Genomic DNA, 19,617 nt, shown 5'->3' on the forward strand with positions numbered 1-19,617 from the left:
ACAACAGAGGCCGACATTGGCTTTGAAGGATTTATTGATCAGTTATCGGTTGTGCAGCAGCAGGAAACCACACAGGGGACAAAGAGACGAGCTGGACAAGCTGCAGATTCACTACACCACACAGCATCGCAATGTACTTTCATACAAATGCACTATGCCCGTTAGACGAATTCATAAACGTTCAAGTTAATAATGACAGTTGTGTGTAAACAGAGACAGACAGAAAATAAATGAGCAAAAATGTCAGTGAGGATTCAGCCTTGGCAGACGTGGTGGTAAAAAAGAAACGGTCTTTGGCAGACATTATCATAGTTTTCCTACAAGAAGGTTAAATTAAATTAAAAAAACGAAGGCAGGTGACTGACTGCTGCAGGTTTAAGGCTCGGACAAAGTTCCAGTCTTTAGAACGTGAACATTTCTGGGCTCTCATTGATGAAACCGGTGTCGCTCACAGAGGCTGAAGCGTAGCCCAACCTGACTGAAGCCAGGCTGTGTGCACTGAAGTTATTTAGTTCCTTTAGTCTCAAAGGTTTTCCTCCTATGTTTGATTAATAGCTAAAATCCTCCATCTGTTTGTAACTGAAACATGTGCAGGACTTTGTTCTGTTGTGCAAATTCTAATGTTCACACAGACACACACACACACGCAAAATGACATTTACAACTCATAATTTCCCTTCTCACAGTCAAGCTAAGAACTGAGCACAAAGATTAGAATGCTTCCTAATATTCTGCACGGCTTCACGGGATTCACACAGGAGCGGAGAAGAGCTTGGTAAATGAGGTGTTTGTGAGTCTGGGCAGCATGCATCAGATTATCCACTCTGGTTTACCGCCGCAGTCTGAAGCACGGCTTTCCGTCACATCAGGATGGAATCAACCTGAAACTTAATGGAGGCGGACCTCTGAGCAAACGTGACGTCGTTTGCCATCAGGCTGAGGCCTATTTCTGATCTCTGGTAACGCTACGACCCGACAACGAGAGAGAACCTCTATGCTCAGATACATGCAGAAGAGGATTCTGACTTTAGTTTGAAGTCAGAATTCAAAGAAAAAAAAGTCAAAATCCCTTTTCTTTTGTTTAGATGGTCCTAATCTCCTTCCGTAGATACAAAACAAGTATTTTTTTCTAGCTTTGTTGACATGAGTGATCATTAATAATTTATATCAAAAGCTGAACTGACGGCTGTCTGAACGCAGAAGATTGTAGTGATATTCAAAATAAAAACAAAATAATTAGCTTATCATAGCATCGTATGTTAGCTGTTAGCATGGAACTACTAAAACACCAGTCAACAACAGACGGATTCAAAGCTAAACTTGGCTCTGCTGAATATTTTGCCAACTTGCAGCTTCCACACTGGAGATTGTTGTCTGCAACATGATTTAGCGCTTAAAATTGGTGCGTTTGTGGATCAGAAGAGGCTAGGATTTTTCATTTTCCTACCAGGAAGTCACTGAACAAGCTGATGATATCTCCAAAGGAAAGAAAACAAAACATTAAAATAAATATACTGCTAATGGCCTGAAACTGTTCCAGTTGTCAAATTGTAAAATTTCTTTTCTGTCATCCTCGTTTAAAACAGCCGAGACCAAAACGGGGCGGCATCAGAACCGAGCCTGGTGTTACATAAATAAAATCCAAGTAAGCTGAGATTAAAAATGTCACTTGTAACAACAGAGCTGCTAACATCTCAAACATGAAGGTACCTCCCCGTTTTCAGCATTCAACCTTCCACTTAAGGCTGTAGATTCCTCTCGGTTTGGAGGTGGAGGAGGGAGCAGAAACTGATGGTGGCGTGTTTGTGGTGCCGCAGCAGGTGGAGGAGGGCAGGATCACAGGGGTCAAGCAACATTTAGGTCTGCAGGAGACTGTGGACTCTCTGCAGCTGGGACTGGGACAGAACGAGGCGGTGGACCTGCTCCTGACCGCGGGGACACGGCACCAGGACTCGACCCACCAGCACCGTGTCGGAGTGCTTCTCTTCGGTTGCCTGGAAACGGAAAAATACAGAGGTCAGATCCGCAGGTTCTCTAGCTGCGCTTCAGTTGATCTAAAAATCGCAAAATTAGAATTCCGAAAATAATTTTGCTCAGTGGAAAAGAAATATTTTTCTCAAAATATGGCTTATTTTATCACCACATTTTGAGTATTTTTCAACATAAAGTTGTGCTGCTAGGATGAGGTGGTTTTTCTGTCGCATCGAAATTTGTATATTTTGCAAAAAAGATTCTTACCAGTAATTGGTAAGAGTGGTAAACTTTTAATGACTTACTGCGTGAATAAACCTATCCACTTGTGATTTTAATTGCGTTTATTTAATGGAATTGCCACAATTGGAAAATTGTGTTGTTTTTGTTTTTGTAACATTGGCAGAAGTTTTGCACACATTAGTAATGGAAACATAGTTTTAGCTAAAGCGTTCCAATACAGCTGAAGAGGTTTGATGTTTTTGTTGACTACCTTAACAAAGGAGGTTGAAGGGAACGTTGCAAAGTCTGACGAGACTCGAGCTCCAGGCTGCAGATTGACGACATGCTCTGCTACCTCACCCTGTTCAGAAGCAGAGAACAAGATATGCTGGTTGAAACTACTGATGATTGTTTTCTTTTTAATCCTAAAACTATTTAGAGTGTTTTTTACCTTCAGTCTGTCCAGAGTCTCTCTCAGGGACTGAAGACGTGCCGTCTGTTCCAGCAGCTGAGCACCAGGTGTCACTGTAGGACAACGCAATGTTAGCGACCTCCTTGCACACAAAGAACTGTGTACGTCAGTCAGTTCAGCAGAGCCAATGATTTCAGGTGATAACGACACATGGGTCTATTTAAAGTGACAGACTCTGACCGGCGGCGTATTGGTTGAAGGTGCAATAACATGATAATTACATGGATTCATAATCAGAAGTTCCTGAAACACTTGAAAGCTGATTGGATGTAATTGAACCCTGCACCAATCTGATGGTTGAATAACAGCATTAAAAGATTATAAACAACAAATACCTTTGGTAAGCTCATGTGTCTGTTTTTTCAAGAATGAGTGGCCTGTCACAAAACATCTCAATAAAACACACTGAAACTTAAAAAAGGCGTGCAGAGGAGCCAAACATTTTATTCAAGTAAAAGTAAAAAGTATGGCGCAGTAAAATTATTATTCTTAAAGTTTTTTTTCAAAATATACTCATGCAAATGCAGCTAGTCACTACCCACCTCTGTAAACTTGCGATTGTTGCAACAATGTAGCTGCGTTCCCATTAAAAATGTACTCAAAACTTTGTCAATATTGCTGAAAAAACATAATTTCGCAATTGTGGTGTTTCCATTAAATAAGGAATGCAGCTAAATATCACACATAAATAAGTTTATTCAGGCGATAAGTTATTGAAAAAATATGCTGCGCCATCATCCTCTGGCCACTTCCTGCCATCTTCTTCGTCTTTTCCGCCAGTAGTAACATCTGTCTGTTGATCACATGACTCATGTTGCGAAGAAAGCGTGTCCATCGCAGTTTTGCGAAATATACGAATTTCGACAGAGACGATAAACAGCCTCATCCTAGTGCCACAACACAAGCTTTTTGAAGTTAGCTAATTTATTTTCGTAATTCCAATTTGCGCAATTTTAAGGTCAATTGAAACGCAGCTACTGGGTGGAAGAAAATATCTGCAGTATTGATAAGAGGAAGAGGAGGAAACCAGTCACCTAACTTCCTCCACTCACTCTACTGACCCGGGGATTTTCCAGTGACGTCCACCACCTTGACGTTGGCGCTCATCTGCAGCAAAGTCTCCAGGAGCTGGTCAGTTTTGCGGTAGAGGGCGCTGGAGAGCACTTCGGGTCGTCCCTCCTTGGAAGGCAGCTTGGTCACATTGAGCGGTGGCAGAGAGGCGAGCTGGCTGCGCATCTTCTCCGCCTGCCGGGAGGAGGAGCGCACACACGAAGGTTAAAGATGCCGCCGTGCGCCATCGGTTTGGGCGGCTCAGAGTTCCATCCTCACCTTCAGCCGGTTGTTCTCGTTCTTCAGGTGTTTGATGCAGAGCCGCTGGGCTTCAATCTGCTGACTCAGCAGGGGGGAGTCAATCACCTGGACGCCGGAGCCCAGGCCGACTCCGGCCATCATGTTGCCTGAGGAGGACAAGAGGAAGACTGGCTGTGACATGGAAGAGGGTATGGATGGTAGCTTCACTCCACCTTTAGGATGCTTATTTCTACCTGATCGTTCAACCAAGCCACTGTGCTAAGTTACTGGTTAACGGAGGATTTCTTTATCTCACAGTTTTAACATTGAATGCATCCTGGTTGTTGGTTCTTATGGGCCAATTAGGTCAAGCTGCTACTCTAACATTGAATGTATGAAGGTCTTTGTGCTGATGTTTTATGGGATACTACTGGATATAATATCCAACCAACACTAAACTGAAAGAGATACTTCACTGCAATGCAAACACAGATCTTCATTTAGTTCCAAAAACTAAAGCTCAAACTTGGAAATAAAAATGATGACACACCTCCATGGTAACAACAATTTATCCTATCGCTCTGATTGGATGAATACGTGGTTTTGTGTACAGCTCAGTCGGGGTCGTAACATCTTTTTGTTGGAGGTTTCCACTGTATACTGGACCTCACAAACATCTCAAAGGCTTTTAATCAAAAACACTTTGAGTAAATGCAAAGCTTTAGTATTTACAGTACAGACTTCTCTATTCCAGTCTGTGTTTTAAATCAAATTATGAGTGAATCCCTTGGTTGGCCTCAGGATGGTGTACACCATTTTTCTCTGGACAGTCTTTCTTAAAGACGTCCCAAACAGGCTAAAGGCAGGACAAGCAGTCTACATTCAATACATCTATGATTTAGTTGCAGTCTTACTGGACTCTTAACATGGTTTGGACTTCTGCGGAAAATCATGTTGCTTTGCCTCTAACTAAGGTTGACATAATGAAAAAATAATTTCCAGCATCTCCACCTTTTAAACCAACCATTCAGTCCTGATCCAGAGTGATATCTGCTGCCATGTTGTCATTAATGCTAACAGCAACATGCAAATGATGCTATCAGTCTGTTTTAAGACTAAAACACAGCAGGCATGAGGTTTTTGTAATTACGTTAATCCTGATTAACTTTTGCTACATAACCAATTTATTCACCAATGAAGAACGTACAGGTACAAAAAAATATCGGTTTATGTCATCTAACTATATTAGCCAAGAGCAAATGGTAAATAAGAAACGCTGGAATACACACACAGAGTAGATATATAATCTTCATCTACTTTAAGTTTAAATACTTACAGCTCTTTAAAGCCCCGATGACATAAAACATGCATTTTACATTTGATGAAACTCAGCCCTGTGACAACAACAAAGTCAACATCATGCAGAATCACATCAGATGCAAGCAGACGGATACCTTTTTGTTCCTCTGAGGAATAAAGTACATCAATCAGAAAGTAAAAGAACAAGATCAGAAAGGAGAAACATGTTATTTCTTGTTTGAACTCAAAATACTTCACAGATTAACAGTAACAGTGTAAGATTGTGACAGATGGCTGTTACAGTAACGAGGACAAATTTGGGATTTTTTTGTTGTTTTTTTCTGATCTCACTCACCTCCAGCTATTCCTGAGACCATGGAAGCGATTCCTGACGGGCTGCTGCCTCTCAGTCCGTCCGCGGTCATCTTCGACTGGCTGTTGATTCGCTGCTTCAGCTCCGTCTTCTCGGACTCCAGCTGGTCGATGTCCGCCTGCAGGGCGTCCATGGTCTCCTCGAACTCCCTGCGGAGGGGGACACCGTGGCAAAGCTGTAGACCTGCTTGCACCGCCTCGCTCTCGGGGTTTATCTCACGTGTGAAACCATAATTACTTCTCCTTCTTCTTCAGCAGGGTCTGGGCCTCGTCCAGCCGGGTCTGGATCTTCTCGACGCGCTCGTCGGCGTCTTTGGACGAGCTGTCCAGCTTCTTTTCCAGCAGACTGAGACGGATGTTCGCCTCGCTCAGCTCTTCTCCCTGAAACGTCACACAGCGTCATGACGGTGCGGGTCACTGCATGGTGACCAACACAGTTTCAGTGAAATTGGTGATGTGTTGATGCCTTTCATGTCTTCTTTCCCTCACGATTGAGTTAATATCTAAAACGCAACTTCAGTGAAAGTTTAAAAAGAAGAATTTAGTGCCTAAGTTTGATTTTGTCGGATTTTCTCTGAAGCACACAGGGTGAAAATTATACATACTGACTCAATTATATGCATACTTGTATTTGGAAGAAATTTTAATTGGTTTAAGTTCATGTTTGTTCATTTTTGAGCCACTATGAGAAAATCTATATCAGATGATAAATGAAGCCAATTTTTCTTACATTTCAACCCAATGCAGTCATAAGTTGAGTGATCTTCCCGATCAATGAACCATTTGTGCTCACGATAAACGTTTTCATTAGACGTTGAACACATTTAGCCACTTTTCTCCACCTTGATCTTTAGAGACTTCTTCAGCTCTTTGATGACCGTTTCTCTGTCCTCCAGCTTCAGGCCCAGACCTTCGGCGTCTGTGATTTCGGCTCGAAGAGCTCCAGCTCGCAGATCCACCGGTGGAGGGTTCTGTGGGATGACGGGGCAGACAGAAATAAAACTAGTATTCTGCGTTCAGAAAACATGCACCGGATAAAAACCCTTCCAATCTGCTTTGAGGCATTTTCACAATGGAGACACATCTGCACAGTAGCTTCACAAGAAAATCCTTCACAGTTACCTTGCTTTGGGGCTTGTCTGAGTCATACTCCCCCTCCTGCATGGCAGTAGCCATTTTATTCATGGTTGCTATGACAATGCTACAGGACTGTCGCAGACACTCGTAGGGGTTGGCGCCCTGAGATCCATAGATCTGCAAAGATAAGGTTTAAACCCACCATGAGAATACTCCTTCCAACAAGTCGGCCATTAAACCCGGCAACATCAATATTTATACAGGGAACAACTAACCTTTATAAGGAATGAAGGCATGTAGGAACTTATAATAAAACCAGATCTGAAGAGCTTTACCAATAAGAGTCTTCTTGTTTTATGACAGCTCTGACATCTTAAAACATAAATGGATCAATTTGACATGATAAGCTAGGAACGTGATACTAATGGGGCCCTATTGATTCACACACTCTTTATGTGCCATTTAAGCTCTGGGATGAATGGCTGAATTTGGGATGCCTTTTGGATGAATCAATGAAAAACATAACCTGGCTTTCAAATAAGAAGTAAAATGAACCAACATATCTGATACACTGTAGATGATAGACTTTCACTCAACTTTTTCAGAAGTTCTGAATTTACGCTGAGATTTCGGATCTTTTTGGACTAATTAGACACAAATCCACAAGAAAAGTTTGAATTAAATCACATTTTGACACAAAGTTCAGGACAATCATTACAATTTTAGAATGAAATAAGTTCATAATTCTTTATAAAAGGCTTTACAAAGCAATGTGACGCCTCTAAGTCTAAAACAACATTCTCAAGTACTTTCTTTTTATCTACCCTTATTGGCCTTTGGCATTTCCTAATAATTATGGTCAGGGTTTCTTCCAGTGTATTTTAAGCCTGGCGGGCCACCAGGCTTTACTTGTGCCCCACCAGGCTAAACATTGCTTATTTTTTAAAGTCTGTTTTAAAATGTTTGCGTTTTTTAAGACTATATAGTTATTGTTCAGATATTAATCTTCCAATCTTTAAATAACACATAATTATCAAGTGATATTTTTAAATTTCCTGTCAACTTTAAATATTTTTTAACTCAAAAACACAGCGGGCCGCTGGATGAATGACTGCCCTCGTACCCAACCAGCGGGCTTAGCAAGTTTTCTAGGGGAAACCTTGATGGTGATGTGAGGCTAAAAATCTTGCAGCCCAATTGCGTATGTGTCTTTCTCGCTCTGGGGGAGAGCCAGGATTTCATAGGATGTGTGAAATTGGGTTGGACTTGCCAAGAAGTGATTGGAGTCCTTTTGTAACAGCTTGGAGCTCAACTTCTAGTTATTTCCTTTGAGTGGGTTTTCTCAATTTGCTCCCCGAAAAAAAAACAAAGGAATTGGTGTGTCACCTGTTCTGCAGCCTTGAACGCCACATCCTCCAGTTTGACTGCCGCCAGCCCGTCCTGTTCGCCAAGAGGAGACATCATCTGAGCTCCAGCAGCGGCCACTTCCTGCAGCACCGCCACCACCCAGGTCAGGTGTTTTCTGCAGTCGGAGAGCGTGTCGGACACCTGCAGTGCAGAATCGGTCAAAAGAGAACAGCAATCTGAAATCCTCTGATTCTTATCCGATCTGCTTGCCTCTATCTAAATAGAACCAGGAGCCTCTGAAATCCTGGATTACAGCTGTGGGATGTTTATATTTTAGTGCCTTTTGATCATTCTTAACATGACGTCTCAATATCGCTGCACTATGGAAGAAGTTGATAAGGTTGGAGTTGATTTGCCCGACAAAGTGACGGCGACCAGAATAGCAGTTTAAAACGCGTGGTTCCCATGGTTACCTGTGGTCCGAAGTTAAGTGCGGCAGGGATGCCGGGTGCATCTGTTCCTGGCATTCTGCGGCGAATCTTCTTACAGAACTGCCTGATGTCGCTACAGGAAGTCTCCAAATCCTTCAGCAGCACGGCCAGGTCAGCCTTCTCCTGACCCGCATGCAGGAACGCCCGCAGGCGGCCCACCTCCACTGCCATGCAGTCCAAGGCACTCTGGGTGAACTGAACATGAAAGCAAGCCATTGGATAAACATCCTAACCTAAACATTAACACACTTCTGGTGCTGTTCCAGGAAATAAAGGACATGTGTATCAATAATAAAACATTGAGGATGGATGGATGTGGTTTTAATTGTTTCTGTTGACAGACTAGTCGTGTTTTTACTCACTCTGATGTGATCAGCCAGCTGCATAGTGCAGTCCTCACTCTGATCGGCCAGATGGATGCTGTACAAGTGCTAATGAATGAAAAATATTAAACATAAAGATTCATGTCAACATAGTAATATAAAAAAAATGAGAAAAAGACGCATTGCAATGTCTTATTGACTAAAGGAGACGCTTTTTTTAGCAATGTGGAACATAATGCTGCACACCTGATAGTATTTTATGGCCTTGGTGAGCGGCTCCACGTTGACCGTCTCGTCCAGCTGGTCTTTGTGCAGCAGGTCAATGAGGAAATCCAGAGAGCGCTCATGAACACTCATCTCTGGGTACAAAGAGCCCACCTTCTTGTAGATCTCTACGCTGCACTGAGACAAAGCTCTGGCAAACAGACCCACGGAGAAGGTTGTTGCAGCAGGTGTACAGTATTTCAAAGGGTTACATAAAAAGCATGATGGAACAAGAATGTAAAGGTGTTCACTGTGTTTGATGGTGGGACCGACTGTGAGCCCCATTTTGAACTCTTATCTGCGTCTCTGCAGTGAAACTTACTGCTCGTATTTGTGGAGAGTGGCTTGCAGCAGGCTGAGGGAGTAGACGAGACCGCCTGCGAAGCTCAGCTGCTCACCGACGCCGCCCTTCAGGCCGACTCGCTCCACACAGTTTTCATTCAGGTCAAACTTCTCCTGCGCTTGTTTGCTGATCAGCTCAGCCTGAAGACGCACAAACAGAGATGGTTTCAGCTCACACACAGATATGGTTCCTCCTTCCTACACACTGGATTAAGATTGACAGGCTCAGAGATCCCTCTCCTGGATGTCCAAGACTTTGATGGACAGGACTTGTTTCAACTCTCTTCAGACGGCGTGGCAAATATATTTTACATTTGAGCTCCAAACTGACTAAGCAGCAACTTCCCTCAGCTTCCAGAATGCAATTGTTTATGTGCAATTTGGAGTTGTGAGCACACTCTCCAGGTGGGAGCCCTGTCACCTGGCAAATTCAACACAGACCAATTTCTATGCCCAAGGAGTCAGAACACGGCGTTTGTCTCAGCTGCTTTGAGACATACTGGTTGCAGGCATATACTGTAGCTGCCATGGAGCCAAAAACATTGCAATAAGTTAGGCAACTTGGAGCAGAGAGACCATGATGTGGGAAATATCAGGATGTAGCTTTGGCAGGAAGCTTTGTCCCATTTTCTAAGGAAATCAGACTTTCCTCAGAGGGTCTCCAAAGATCCTTCTGAGGAAGTTGTAGCCTATATTCTCGTGTATAAGTGTAGGGTTGAATACGTAACGGCCCCTACGGCGGCTCTCTATTCCACATGCTGAAAGCTCGTACTTTGCCACTCATGCAAAGAAACACCACAATCTCACAACAGACGTTTCATACACCTTTAAAACCGTTGGAGAACTCTTGCACTCCAGCGTTTGTGATGAGGTCCCTACTGTGTTCTTGATGTGTCTCTACCTAAAGTGCCTCAGCTGCACTCTGACAGTGAGCAGTCTACCTTGTGAATGAGTCTGGGGATGAGCAGCAGGACCAGGATGCAGTCATGGTCTCCCCCATGACGAAGGAAGGATTCAGGCATAAAGGAGGTCAGCAGAGACACGTGTCTGTTGGCCTGAGCCACCTCCATCTTCCTCAGCTCCATCTCGATGGCCTGAAAGAACAACCAGACTTTACATGGACGGGTATGAAGTGGAGTCGCCGGCAGCCTTCTCTTGCTCGTATCAAATGAACTAACCTTGGCGTAAGCTTTTGTCTCCGCAAACTTAATCTTGAAGTCAAACATCTCTGCTGGCGGCTGCTGCTGCAGCTCCGCTGAGGCCTCCTGCTGGCTGGTCAGCTCTCTGTTCACCTCCTGCAACAAATCCCAGATACTCAGCGCACACAAGGAGTGTGACAAAAGAGTGAGCCGGATAAGCTTCAGAAAACACCAATAAAGCAACGACCAGATGTGTATGTGCACCTGCAGGTGAGCGGTCAGCTCTCGGTACTTCTTGATGGTCTGCTGGTAATCTGCCACGGTCTCCTGTGCCGCCTCGACTCGTTTCTCAGCCTCACGGACTCTGGCCGCTCCCAGGTCCAACATCTCCCTGAGCTCCAGCTCCGTTTCTCTGGCGTTCTCCTGCAGCTCATCGTTCATCTCATTTATAGCTTCCTGCGGTGCAAAGACGATGACCAGGATAGCTAAGAAAAACGCTCTTGTTGTGGAAGTTGGTACGATAGAGAGGAGACTTAGCTAGCTATTTTCAAATATGAAGTCTGAGGAAGCATAGAGATAAAATCAAAAAAATACTGGCCACAAATTCTGATCGGTGCATTTATACAAGAAAAAAAATCCTGTCATTTACATTCATGGGCATACTTGAATAATTATCTTAAGATTTCATAAACTACAATGCTTTTATTTATTTAACTTCAAACGTAAAAAAAAATAAGCAAACTTTATTGTGCGACTTACGAGCAACAACCCTTCTAAATACTGTAATATCTGGAAGGATGTTGCTTAACATCATGCATCATAAAGTTTTTCTCAACAGAAGATAAAACGTTTTTTTACACAAGACATCGGGATCAATAATAATAAAACCCCCCGATGATCATAGTTGTCAGGACCAGAGTGTTTCTTTCACTTCTCCACTGATGCCCACCGGGCGATAGCTGCTAGGACAACTGGAGTGCTACTTAAACTCTGTGGGACCCTTTCTGCATATCGATGAGTTTTTCTGCTGACTCATTTCATATAAAAGATTAAATATATCAGGAAACAGCAGCACTTCAATTTGCTTTGAACTCCATGCCGTAAATCTGACACAAAAGCCGGGTGAACAGTACAGCGTTTGTTCCTGAAAGTGAACTGCTTCCTCTGAGCTGCTGCTGTTTCCTCACCAGGTCTGTGACCGTCTCTCTCAGCTCCCGGACTTTCTCCTCCAGATCCAAGTTTCTCTCTGTCAGAGTCTCCACCATTTCCTCCGCCCCCAAAGCTGCATCCACCTGAAGGACAGCACATATTAGTTTTTATTAACTGGACCAATCACACAGCGCCCACCTTCGGCACCTAATGAGTTTCTCGAACCTGTTCTTTCAGCTCATCTATTGTCTTTTCCGCCGCCGTCATCTCCTCCTGCAGCTTTTCCTTCTGGCCTCTGTGAGAGTCGAGTTCCGTGTTTTTCTTCTCCATCTGCTTCTGCAGCTTTACATGTTCTTGCTTCTCCGACGCGGACAGGTCACGCATCCTGACGCAGAGCAGGGACACGGAAGGATTTTGCAGAGTAAAATGGGAAGAATAAACTTTGTTTTTGTGAATAATTAAAACCCTTGGTTTTGTTTTCCGGTGGAGAGACGCTCACCTGACCAGAGCTTCCTTTAACCTGCTGTTCTGTTCTTCCAGCTGCTTCACGTGATAGCTGGAGGCGGCGCCGTCCGAACCTGAGGCAGACACCAAAACAAAGCTAGCAATGACTGTGGCTAAAAAAAAAAAACAAAAGTAGCACATTACTGAGAAGTGAAATAAAAAAGATTAATGGGTTTCAAAAAGATTACAAATAAAAATCTGGAAATTGTGCCATGTATTAGTATTCAGCCATACTAATCTGTCTTTACCAACAAAAGGTCAAAACTCTTAAGATGTGATAATTTTTTAAGAGCAGCAAAGTAGAGAGACCTCCAGAGGCTTCAAGCTGTTACTGCAGCCACAGGTGGCACTGACTCAGGGGCGCTGAATACAAATGCACACCACACTTTTCAGATTCTTATAAATCTGAAAAGTGTCACTTATTAACTATGCAGTAATTTAAGTTGGCTTATCACATGAAATCTCATTAATAGTCACTAAAGTTTGTGCTGTTTAGAAGCAATTCTAATAAAGTTTGTTCTGCTTTATAAATGTTTGGCAATTTTCCACTGTCCTTTTCTCACCACCTTCATTGCTTTAACTCTTATTTAATTTGCTTACAAAGACAAGAAAACAAGAAAAATAAATCCCAGTCACTTTAAAGACAAGTACGACTTCATGAATTTGGGCCAGATGTCTCCGTTCAGCTTAAACACAACTTAAAGAAACGTCTTGTGTCACCATGACGACGTGATCCGTACCTTTTTCCTCAATCTCGTGCTTCAGGATCTCCAGGTCCATGGTAAGCTCCTCCACTCTCTCCTTCAAAGAGTCGACCTCCAGCTGTAAGGACTCTGCTCGCTCCTCAGCCATCTCCTTGTCCAGAGTGGCCATCTCGATGGCGTCGGCCGTGTCTGACATCTCCTCCATGTAGCGCTCCTTCGCCTCCATGGCTTCCTTAGCCTCCTACAAATGGAAATAATACAATATGTACATAAATACATAGAACTGTGTATTTAGACTTTTTATTGGCTTAGATATTCAGTCCTGGGTTTTCTCAAGAGGTGGTGATTTTCTTTAGGCGGTGAGGGGGCGGTGACAAAAAATGGCAAATAACTCTGGTCATGAGTAAAATGAACATTGTTCTTTTATTCTATAAATTACTGTCAACATGTCTGAAATGCCAAACAAAAATTTAGTACTTATTTGCAGAAAATGAGAAATAGTCAAAATAATGAAAAGATGCAGTGCTTTCAGACCTCAAATAATGTGAAATGAGATTCTTCTAATCTATTAATTTAGAAACAATACTAAATGTTTAATATTTGGTGGAACAACCTCTCTCTCTTAATTTTTTCCAGAGCTGCATTTCACCGTGGCGCTGCATGTAGAAGGAACCCTGCAGTCGGCCTCCGGCAGCAGCTGCCACGTCCTCCACATGCGCCTCCTTACCCTTTTTGCCTCTTTGAGTTGTTTCTGCAGCTCTGCCTGCTGCTCCTGCATCTTGGTCTTCCACTCCTGCAGCTGCTCCAGCTGGATCTTGTGCTTCTCCAGCTCCTTCAGCTTGGCCTTGTCCTCCGTTCGCTTCATCTTCAGCGTCTCCAGCTTCTCGTCCAGGTCCTTCACCTGAGCCCGCAGGGCCTCCTCCTCCTGTAGCACGGACGTGGACAGATTAGAAACACGAGCTGCTTTTGTGATCTTTCTTTGATTGAGCCTCTGTTAGAAGCACAAAAAATATCTCTGGAGACACAGGGCATGCACACATGCCTTATTAATCATTTAATGTGCGCTTGGAGGATACACAGGATGCAGAGACACACACCCCTGTGAAGGCCGCACACTCAATATGAAGCCATCACACCTTTGACAGCTTGTTAAAATGTTAGTGACAGAAAAACAACAGTTCGGTGTCAAGTGCAGAAACGACACAGATATCTGCACCTCTGTTTCCATGACGACTTCCTCCTGAGGGGGTGAGACACAAATAACACAGGTTACCCCTCATGGTGGGGTTGTTTCATGATCTTAATGGATATTTTTTTCTTAACTGTGCAGAAAATTAATTGTATGATTCACCTCTACCGTTGGAAGTTAATCAGTGATTACTAAAAATTATTAAACTACATTTATTTTAGATTAAAAAAATACAAAAAGTAGATTTCAATTGGAGATTTCATTTGCAAAAAAAAAAAATGGCAGTAACAATTGCCATCAGTCATTTACGATAAATGAAAAATGAGCCTCTTACAAACCAGTGGAGGATTTTTCTTTTATGTCCACCGTTATTATTTTGATCCTGCCAAAGTTGACAATAAATGTAGAAATTAATAAATGGTTTAATAGAGAAAAAGGTGCCAAATATTGGATCAACACAATTTCCAACTTATTTGATCACAAAGTGTGATATAAATTAGTGTTTTTATTATTTTCAATTGTTATTTAATTCTCCACAGTATTTACAATCTCATTGTTTGACTAATTTTTGATTTTTCTCTTTCTGTGTTTATTTAATATTTTTGTCACATTTTATTTCATTATTCATTTTGTCTATTTCTTTTAATTTTCTGTATTCATTTCATTATTTTTTTATTCTCACTTTTGTTTTTATCATAAAACCCTCCTGTTTTCTTTTTTGTGTGATTTTTTTTAACAGATGTTCTCTTTTTTTTCCCTGCCGCTCTTTGTGAAGAGGTAAAGTGGAAAATAATTTCTTGAAGTTGCATTGTGTATTTGCTCAAGCAACCTTTTTTGTGATACCATTTAGTTTAACGATATGAAACATTTAAGTGCAACACAAAATAGTTCTTATGAACTATTTTTTTCATGTTATTTCCATGAAAAAAAAACCTGAACCAACATGTTAATGTGCAATTAATTAAATTAAATCTTGTGTTTTTATGTAGAGAACAGGCCTCTCTAGTTTGTCCACCTTTTCATTCGTTCATGCATGAATCCCTAAAGATATTTTGGTAGCATTAAGAAAGTATTCCCAGAAACGAGAGTCTTCTAATCTAAGTAACTTCATCGTAAAGCGTTTCTGCAGGATTACAAACACAAACTGACAGCTGAGTTAAAAAACATGGAAGTTAAAGGTCCAAAGGCAAAAAGATGTCACATGTCCTGGTCGTCGTTTTTCCTCTCTCTCAGCAGGGAGGCTTTTAACAATGACTTTTTAAATCTCTGCATGTTTTGCTACTTTGTAAGCAATGTTTCAGGATGTTGGTCCTGACCTTGCTGGGGCCAGGGGCCGGCGGGTTTCCAGGAGAGTGGAGGGTCGGGATGACCGGTGCAGCCAGCGGGGTCTGAGCCGGCGTGCTGGGCTCGCTGCTGCTCATCTCGCCGGCCGACGCCGACGCCGAGCCGGACGCGGCCCCCTTCCCTCCGCTGCCTGCAGGTCGGCTGGGCTGCTGGGGGAACAGAGGACGATACGTAAACAACACACATGAATAAATAAAACAGAGATGACTGAAAAAAAAAAACATCAGCACATCTAGATGAACCTGCTACAAAGGATTCTAGTGTTGTAGGTCTCTGAAGGCTTGACTGCTTTTATCATCCTGGTTTTAATCATTTATGTTGGCTTTAGGATACCTGGTCAGTATTCATGCATATTTTAGTACAAGAGAAACATATTAAAATGTGATTTCTTTGATTTTGGGCAGAAAAAAATGTCTATTTAAAATATATCTTTAAAATTGTGGAGAGCATTGTTGCACGTAGATTCATTTCATTGGTTACTGACACAAAATATGATCAGAACCAGGAAACAACTGAAGCATAAACACATTACTGAACACTGATTTATCTTTATTAGCAGTTGTTAGCATCAACATGCTTATTAAACTAAAGATGCACCAAGTTTGTGATTGGAATCAGCCGATATGTTTTTAGCTTGACTGATCAGTGAATGCATGCTACACACACTCAGGTCATGGTACCATCACTCTTTGGTACGGATGTTGACTCGGTGTTGTTGAGGTGTTAAAATGAAGTCAGAAGAAGCAGAGAAATGTAAGAAGCAAGAAACTGTACAATTGCTTCTTGTAATTGTAACAGTACACGAGAAAAAAAGAGAGAGTGAGATTTTCACCAGATAACAGGAAGGCTGAAAGGGCTGAAGTAAAATTGCTCTGTTTTTTCTTTTTGAGCTTTCAATCTTATATTTTTATCCGTTGGAAACCTCTTGGAAAACTCAGAACTCAAATGTTCTCAGACGGAGACTGCTGTTTTAGTAATGCTAACTGTGCTAACCATGCTAACTGCTAATAACGGTGCTAATTTCAGTTTTAAATGTGAACACTGTAAAAATTTTGACTGTTTCGCAGCAACCACACTGATAATTCAAGACAAAAATGCTAGAAACAAATTTATTTTCAAGTAACACAAACAGAAACTGCTGTTTTAGTAATACTAGCCATGCTAACTGCTAATAAATGACACTAACTCAGTTTAAAATGTAAGCGTGAGCGTGGTATTCATTTTGACTGTTTTACAGCAGCTAACCAAACAATTCAAGGCAAAAATATGAGAAACAAATTTCTATATTTCCAGGGAATACATACAGTGACTACTGTTTTAGTAAAGCTATCTGTGCTAACCATGCTAACTGCTAATATACCATGCTACTTTCTGTTTAAAATGTGAACGCTATAATCATTTCAACTTTGTTTCGTGACAGTTGCCGTTTTAATTCAAAAGAAAAATCCTAGAAACAAACGTGTCTGTTTTCTAGGGAACACGGATGGAGACTGTTTTCATAGCTATGCTAACTGTGCTAACCACAGCAACTGTTAAAGGCTGTTTCCAAAGAGCCTATATGTATATCTACTAAGTTTAACACAAATCTAATGCCTTAAATTTATTTCTGCAACTGAAAACTAATTACGTTACAATTTTAAATTGCGTTCTTCTTTCTGTATGTTATTATAGTGTAAAAATGTAAATAAACTACTTTTATTTGAATCTGTAAAATGGGTTAGAAATAATGTCCATAAAGTACACAGTGCTGCATGAAGTAAAACCCACAATCAGCCACATAATTAATGGTGTCTGAGAGGATCTGGAGGCCTGATGGTGTTGAAGACTTGAGCTCACCTTGGGCCTTCTGGCCGTGGTCTGAGAAGCACAGGGAGGAGAAAGTAAAGGAAGTAGCGGAAGGTCAAAGGGCAGGAGAAGAAGGGAAGGGAAGAAGGGAGGAAACAAACAGCCAGGGTTAGAGATTTAAGGCAAAATTCATTGTAATTGGGAAATCACAGAAAAAAAAAAGGAAAAATGGGTGGACAATAGCGATATGACCGATCTGTAGATGAATATTTTCTACTTCTCTGATAGTAAAATCTAATCCCATGCATCTTATCAACAATTTTTTTAATAACAGCTCTTAGCTGGTCTGTTGTACCTCATGTCTTCCACCCACATGACCAAAACCACGGGAACAACAACGCACTGTGACTGGTACGGCCACGTCGACATCAATGCCCACTTTGTGTCTCCATCCATCTCATCTGAGCCTGGATCTTTTGTGCTGCGTACACAATGCAGACGTCCTAAGATAATAGCTTGTTATCCCGATACATCACTTGTCAAGACTGAGACACCACATGAGACGGGCGGAAGGGGAACGCAGAGAAATCTGAAGAATGCCCGCAGCAAACTTTTCAACCAAAAACACTTCCTGAAACCCAGAACGTCCAGCAAACAATAGTGATTTTTCCAGCAATGGGTCTTAAATCACTGCAGGGGAATTTTAGCCTGCTCTTCTCTGCTGAATTGCTGTGATCTAGCCGCTTTGGAGTATGTTTGATCCTAAGACATTGAGCTGATCAGGAAATTCTGGTTCCATCAGTTACAGCAAGTTAGCGACCACTACGTCTACCGCCAGATCTAACAAAATGTTCATCTTTCAGAGATGTTTGCTGATCAGTCTAAAAAATCTTTTCCTAGAATTTTAGTTCTTAAGTCTTGAAAAGCTATCATATATGATTGACCAGTAGATTTCTTACGGTGGATTCATGAGCGCTTTCTGACCTCCAGATGAGTCATTGATGTATTTTTGGAGTAATTTGATAGGCCGGCATTTTTCTCTACTGTTTGTGGATAATGGCTATGGCTTGCTAGGCTCCCAAACCCATTACAAGGCTTTTTGTAACCTTACCAGACTAATAATGGGTGACAAAAGTCTGTTTTTCACCTGTTTTCAACTTATGTCTTGAGATCTCTCAGCCTACTTCATGTTGTCAGACCGGTACTAAATAACTTTTTTTTTCTTGATTTTGGGAAATCACCGTTAACTCATGATTTAACAACAGAAGACAATTTTTATTACATAGTGCATTGTTAATAGTAGGTCTGGAGTAACCTCACAACATTGAAAGCTCAAAACACTGTCCTGAGCCGTATGCAACGAAATTTCGTTCTGTATACACCTTGTGCATGCAAAATGATAATAAAGTCAGTCTAAGTCTAAGTCTAAGTCAATATGGCTGAAAAACTTTTTACAATATAAGTGTTTCATATCAATAATTGCCGATATAAATAATTATTGATTCGTTTTAATATCTGAAATACTGCCAAAATGTTTTATCCACAGTTTTCACTCCATGCCGTTGATTGTTTTATTTATTTTCAACAAGTTATGAAGCACGGTGGCGAAAGCTGGAACTGCTGCTGCGCAAGTTACTCAACAGGTTGTTGCTAGGTAACCAAAGAGTGAGTGAATAGCTGATGCCACCGACCTTGCTTAGCTTGGTGTGAGAGGTTGAGCAGCTAAAGCCTTTCCTCTGCCTACATCTCCCAGAATGCTGTGCAGTTCTGGATCGGAGTTCAAGGAATATTTGGAATATATATTCTATCAGACATATTATCTATTGATACTGATCATGTGTCTTTTGCAATATATATATATATATATATATATATATATATATATATATATATATATATATATATATATATATATATATATATATATATATATATATATATATATATATATATATACTAATATTGATTTATTTCCCAGTCCTATTACATATGTTGGTTTGTACAGTCTTTTCCTTCTACTAATAATACATGAAATTAACATTTAAAAACTGCCTCTTATATTTGCTCAAATTATCTGCCTAATGTGCAGAAAAAAGGTTGCAAATACTTTTATGATACTGTAAGTCTAAAATGATCATTTCAATCTACGTTTTTCTTATGTACAAAGGGTTTCCCACAGAATGCTTTTTAAGCCTGGCGGGCCACCAGGCTTTACTTGTGCCCCCACCAGGCTAAGCATTACTTATTTATTTAAGTCTTTATTTTATGTTTTAAGGCTTAATAGTTTGTGTTCAGGTATTAGTCTTCCAATATTTCAATAACACTTCATTATC

The 19,617-nt window shown here is 41.4% G+C and overlaps 1 protein-coding gene across 2 annotated transcripts in view; it reads right to left on the reverse strand.

The window, feature by feature from the left end:
* Positions 1-16: 16 nt before the first annotated feature.
* The window catches only part of dctn1b (dynactin 1b), a 36,544-nt gene continuing 16,943 nt past the window's right edge, over positions 17-19,617 (reverse strand). The window contains exons 5-28 of one of the 2 annotated variants that reach the window (XM_088002355.1): positions 17,336-17,356; positions 15,472-15,648; positions 13,694-13,891; positions 13,003-13,207; positions 12,258-12,336; positions 11,984-12,143; positions 11,797-11,901; positions 10,874-11,065; positions 10,649-10,765; positions 10,412-10,564; positions 9,451-9,611; positions 9,111-9,279; positions 8,904-8,972; positions 8,524-8,736; positions 8,090-8,251; positions 6,749-6,880; positions 6,469-6,597; positions 5,865-6,007; positions 5,610-5,776; positions 3,995-4,122; positions 3,727-3,910; positions 2,645-2,718; positions 2,465-2,554; positions 17-1,994 (exon numbers count right to left, since the gene is read on the reverse strand). In XM_088002355.1, coding sequence (XP_087858481.1) covers positions 1,857-1,994; positions 2,465-2,554; positions 2,645-2,718; positions 3,727-3,910; positions 3,995-4,122; positions 5,610-5,776; positions 5,865-6,007; positions 6,469-6,597; positions 6,749-6,880; positions 8,090-8,251; positions 8,524-8,736; positions 8,904-8,972; positions 9,111-9,279; positions 9,451-9,611; positions 10,412-10,564; positions 10,649-10,765; positions 10,874-11,065; positions 11,797-11,901; positions 11,984-12,143; positions 12,258-12,336; positions 13,003-13,207; positions 13,694-13,891; positions 15,472-15,648; positions 17,336-17,356 — 3,366 coding nt within the window. In that variant the 3' untranslated portion in view covers positions 17-1,856. The remainder of the gene's footprint in view (positions 1,995-2,464; positions 2,555-2,644; positions 2,719-3,726; positions 3,911-3,994; positions 4,123-5,609; positions 5,777-5,864; positions 6,008-6,468; positions 6,598-6,748; positions 6,881-8,089; positions 8,252-8,523; positions 8,737-8,903; positions 8,973-9,110; positions 9,280-9,450; positions 9,612-10,411; positions 10,565-10,648; positions 10,766-10,873; positions 11,066-11,796; positions 11,902-11,983; positions 12,144-12,257; positions 12,337-13,002; positions 13,208-13,693; positions 13,892-15,471; positions 15,649-17,335; positions 17,357-19,617) is intronic. The other variant, XM_088002356.1, reaches the window with a different exon arrangement.

The sequence above is a fragment of the Poecilia mexicana genome, unplaced genomic scaffold, assembly GCF_051168715.1.
Source record: "Poecilia mexicana isolate PSO_F unplaced genomic scaffold, ASM5116871v1 scaffold_22, whole genome shotgun sequence".
In the NCBI taxonomy this organism is placed as follows: Eukaryota; Metazoa; Chordata; class Actinopteri; order Cyprinodontiformes; family Poeciliidae; genus Poecilia; species Poecilia mexicana.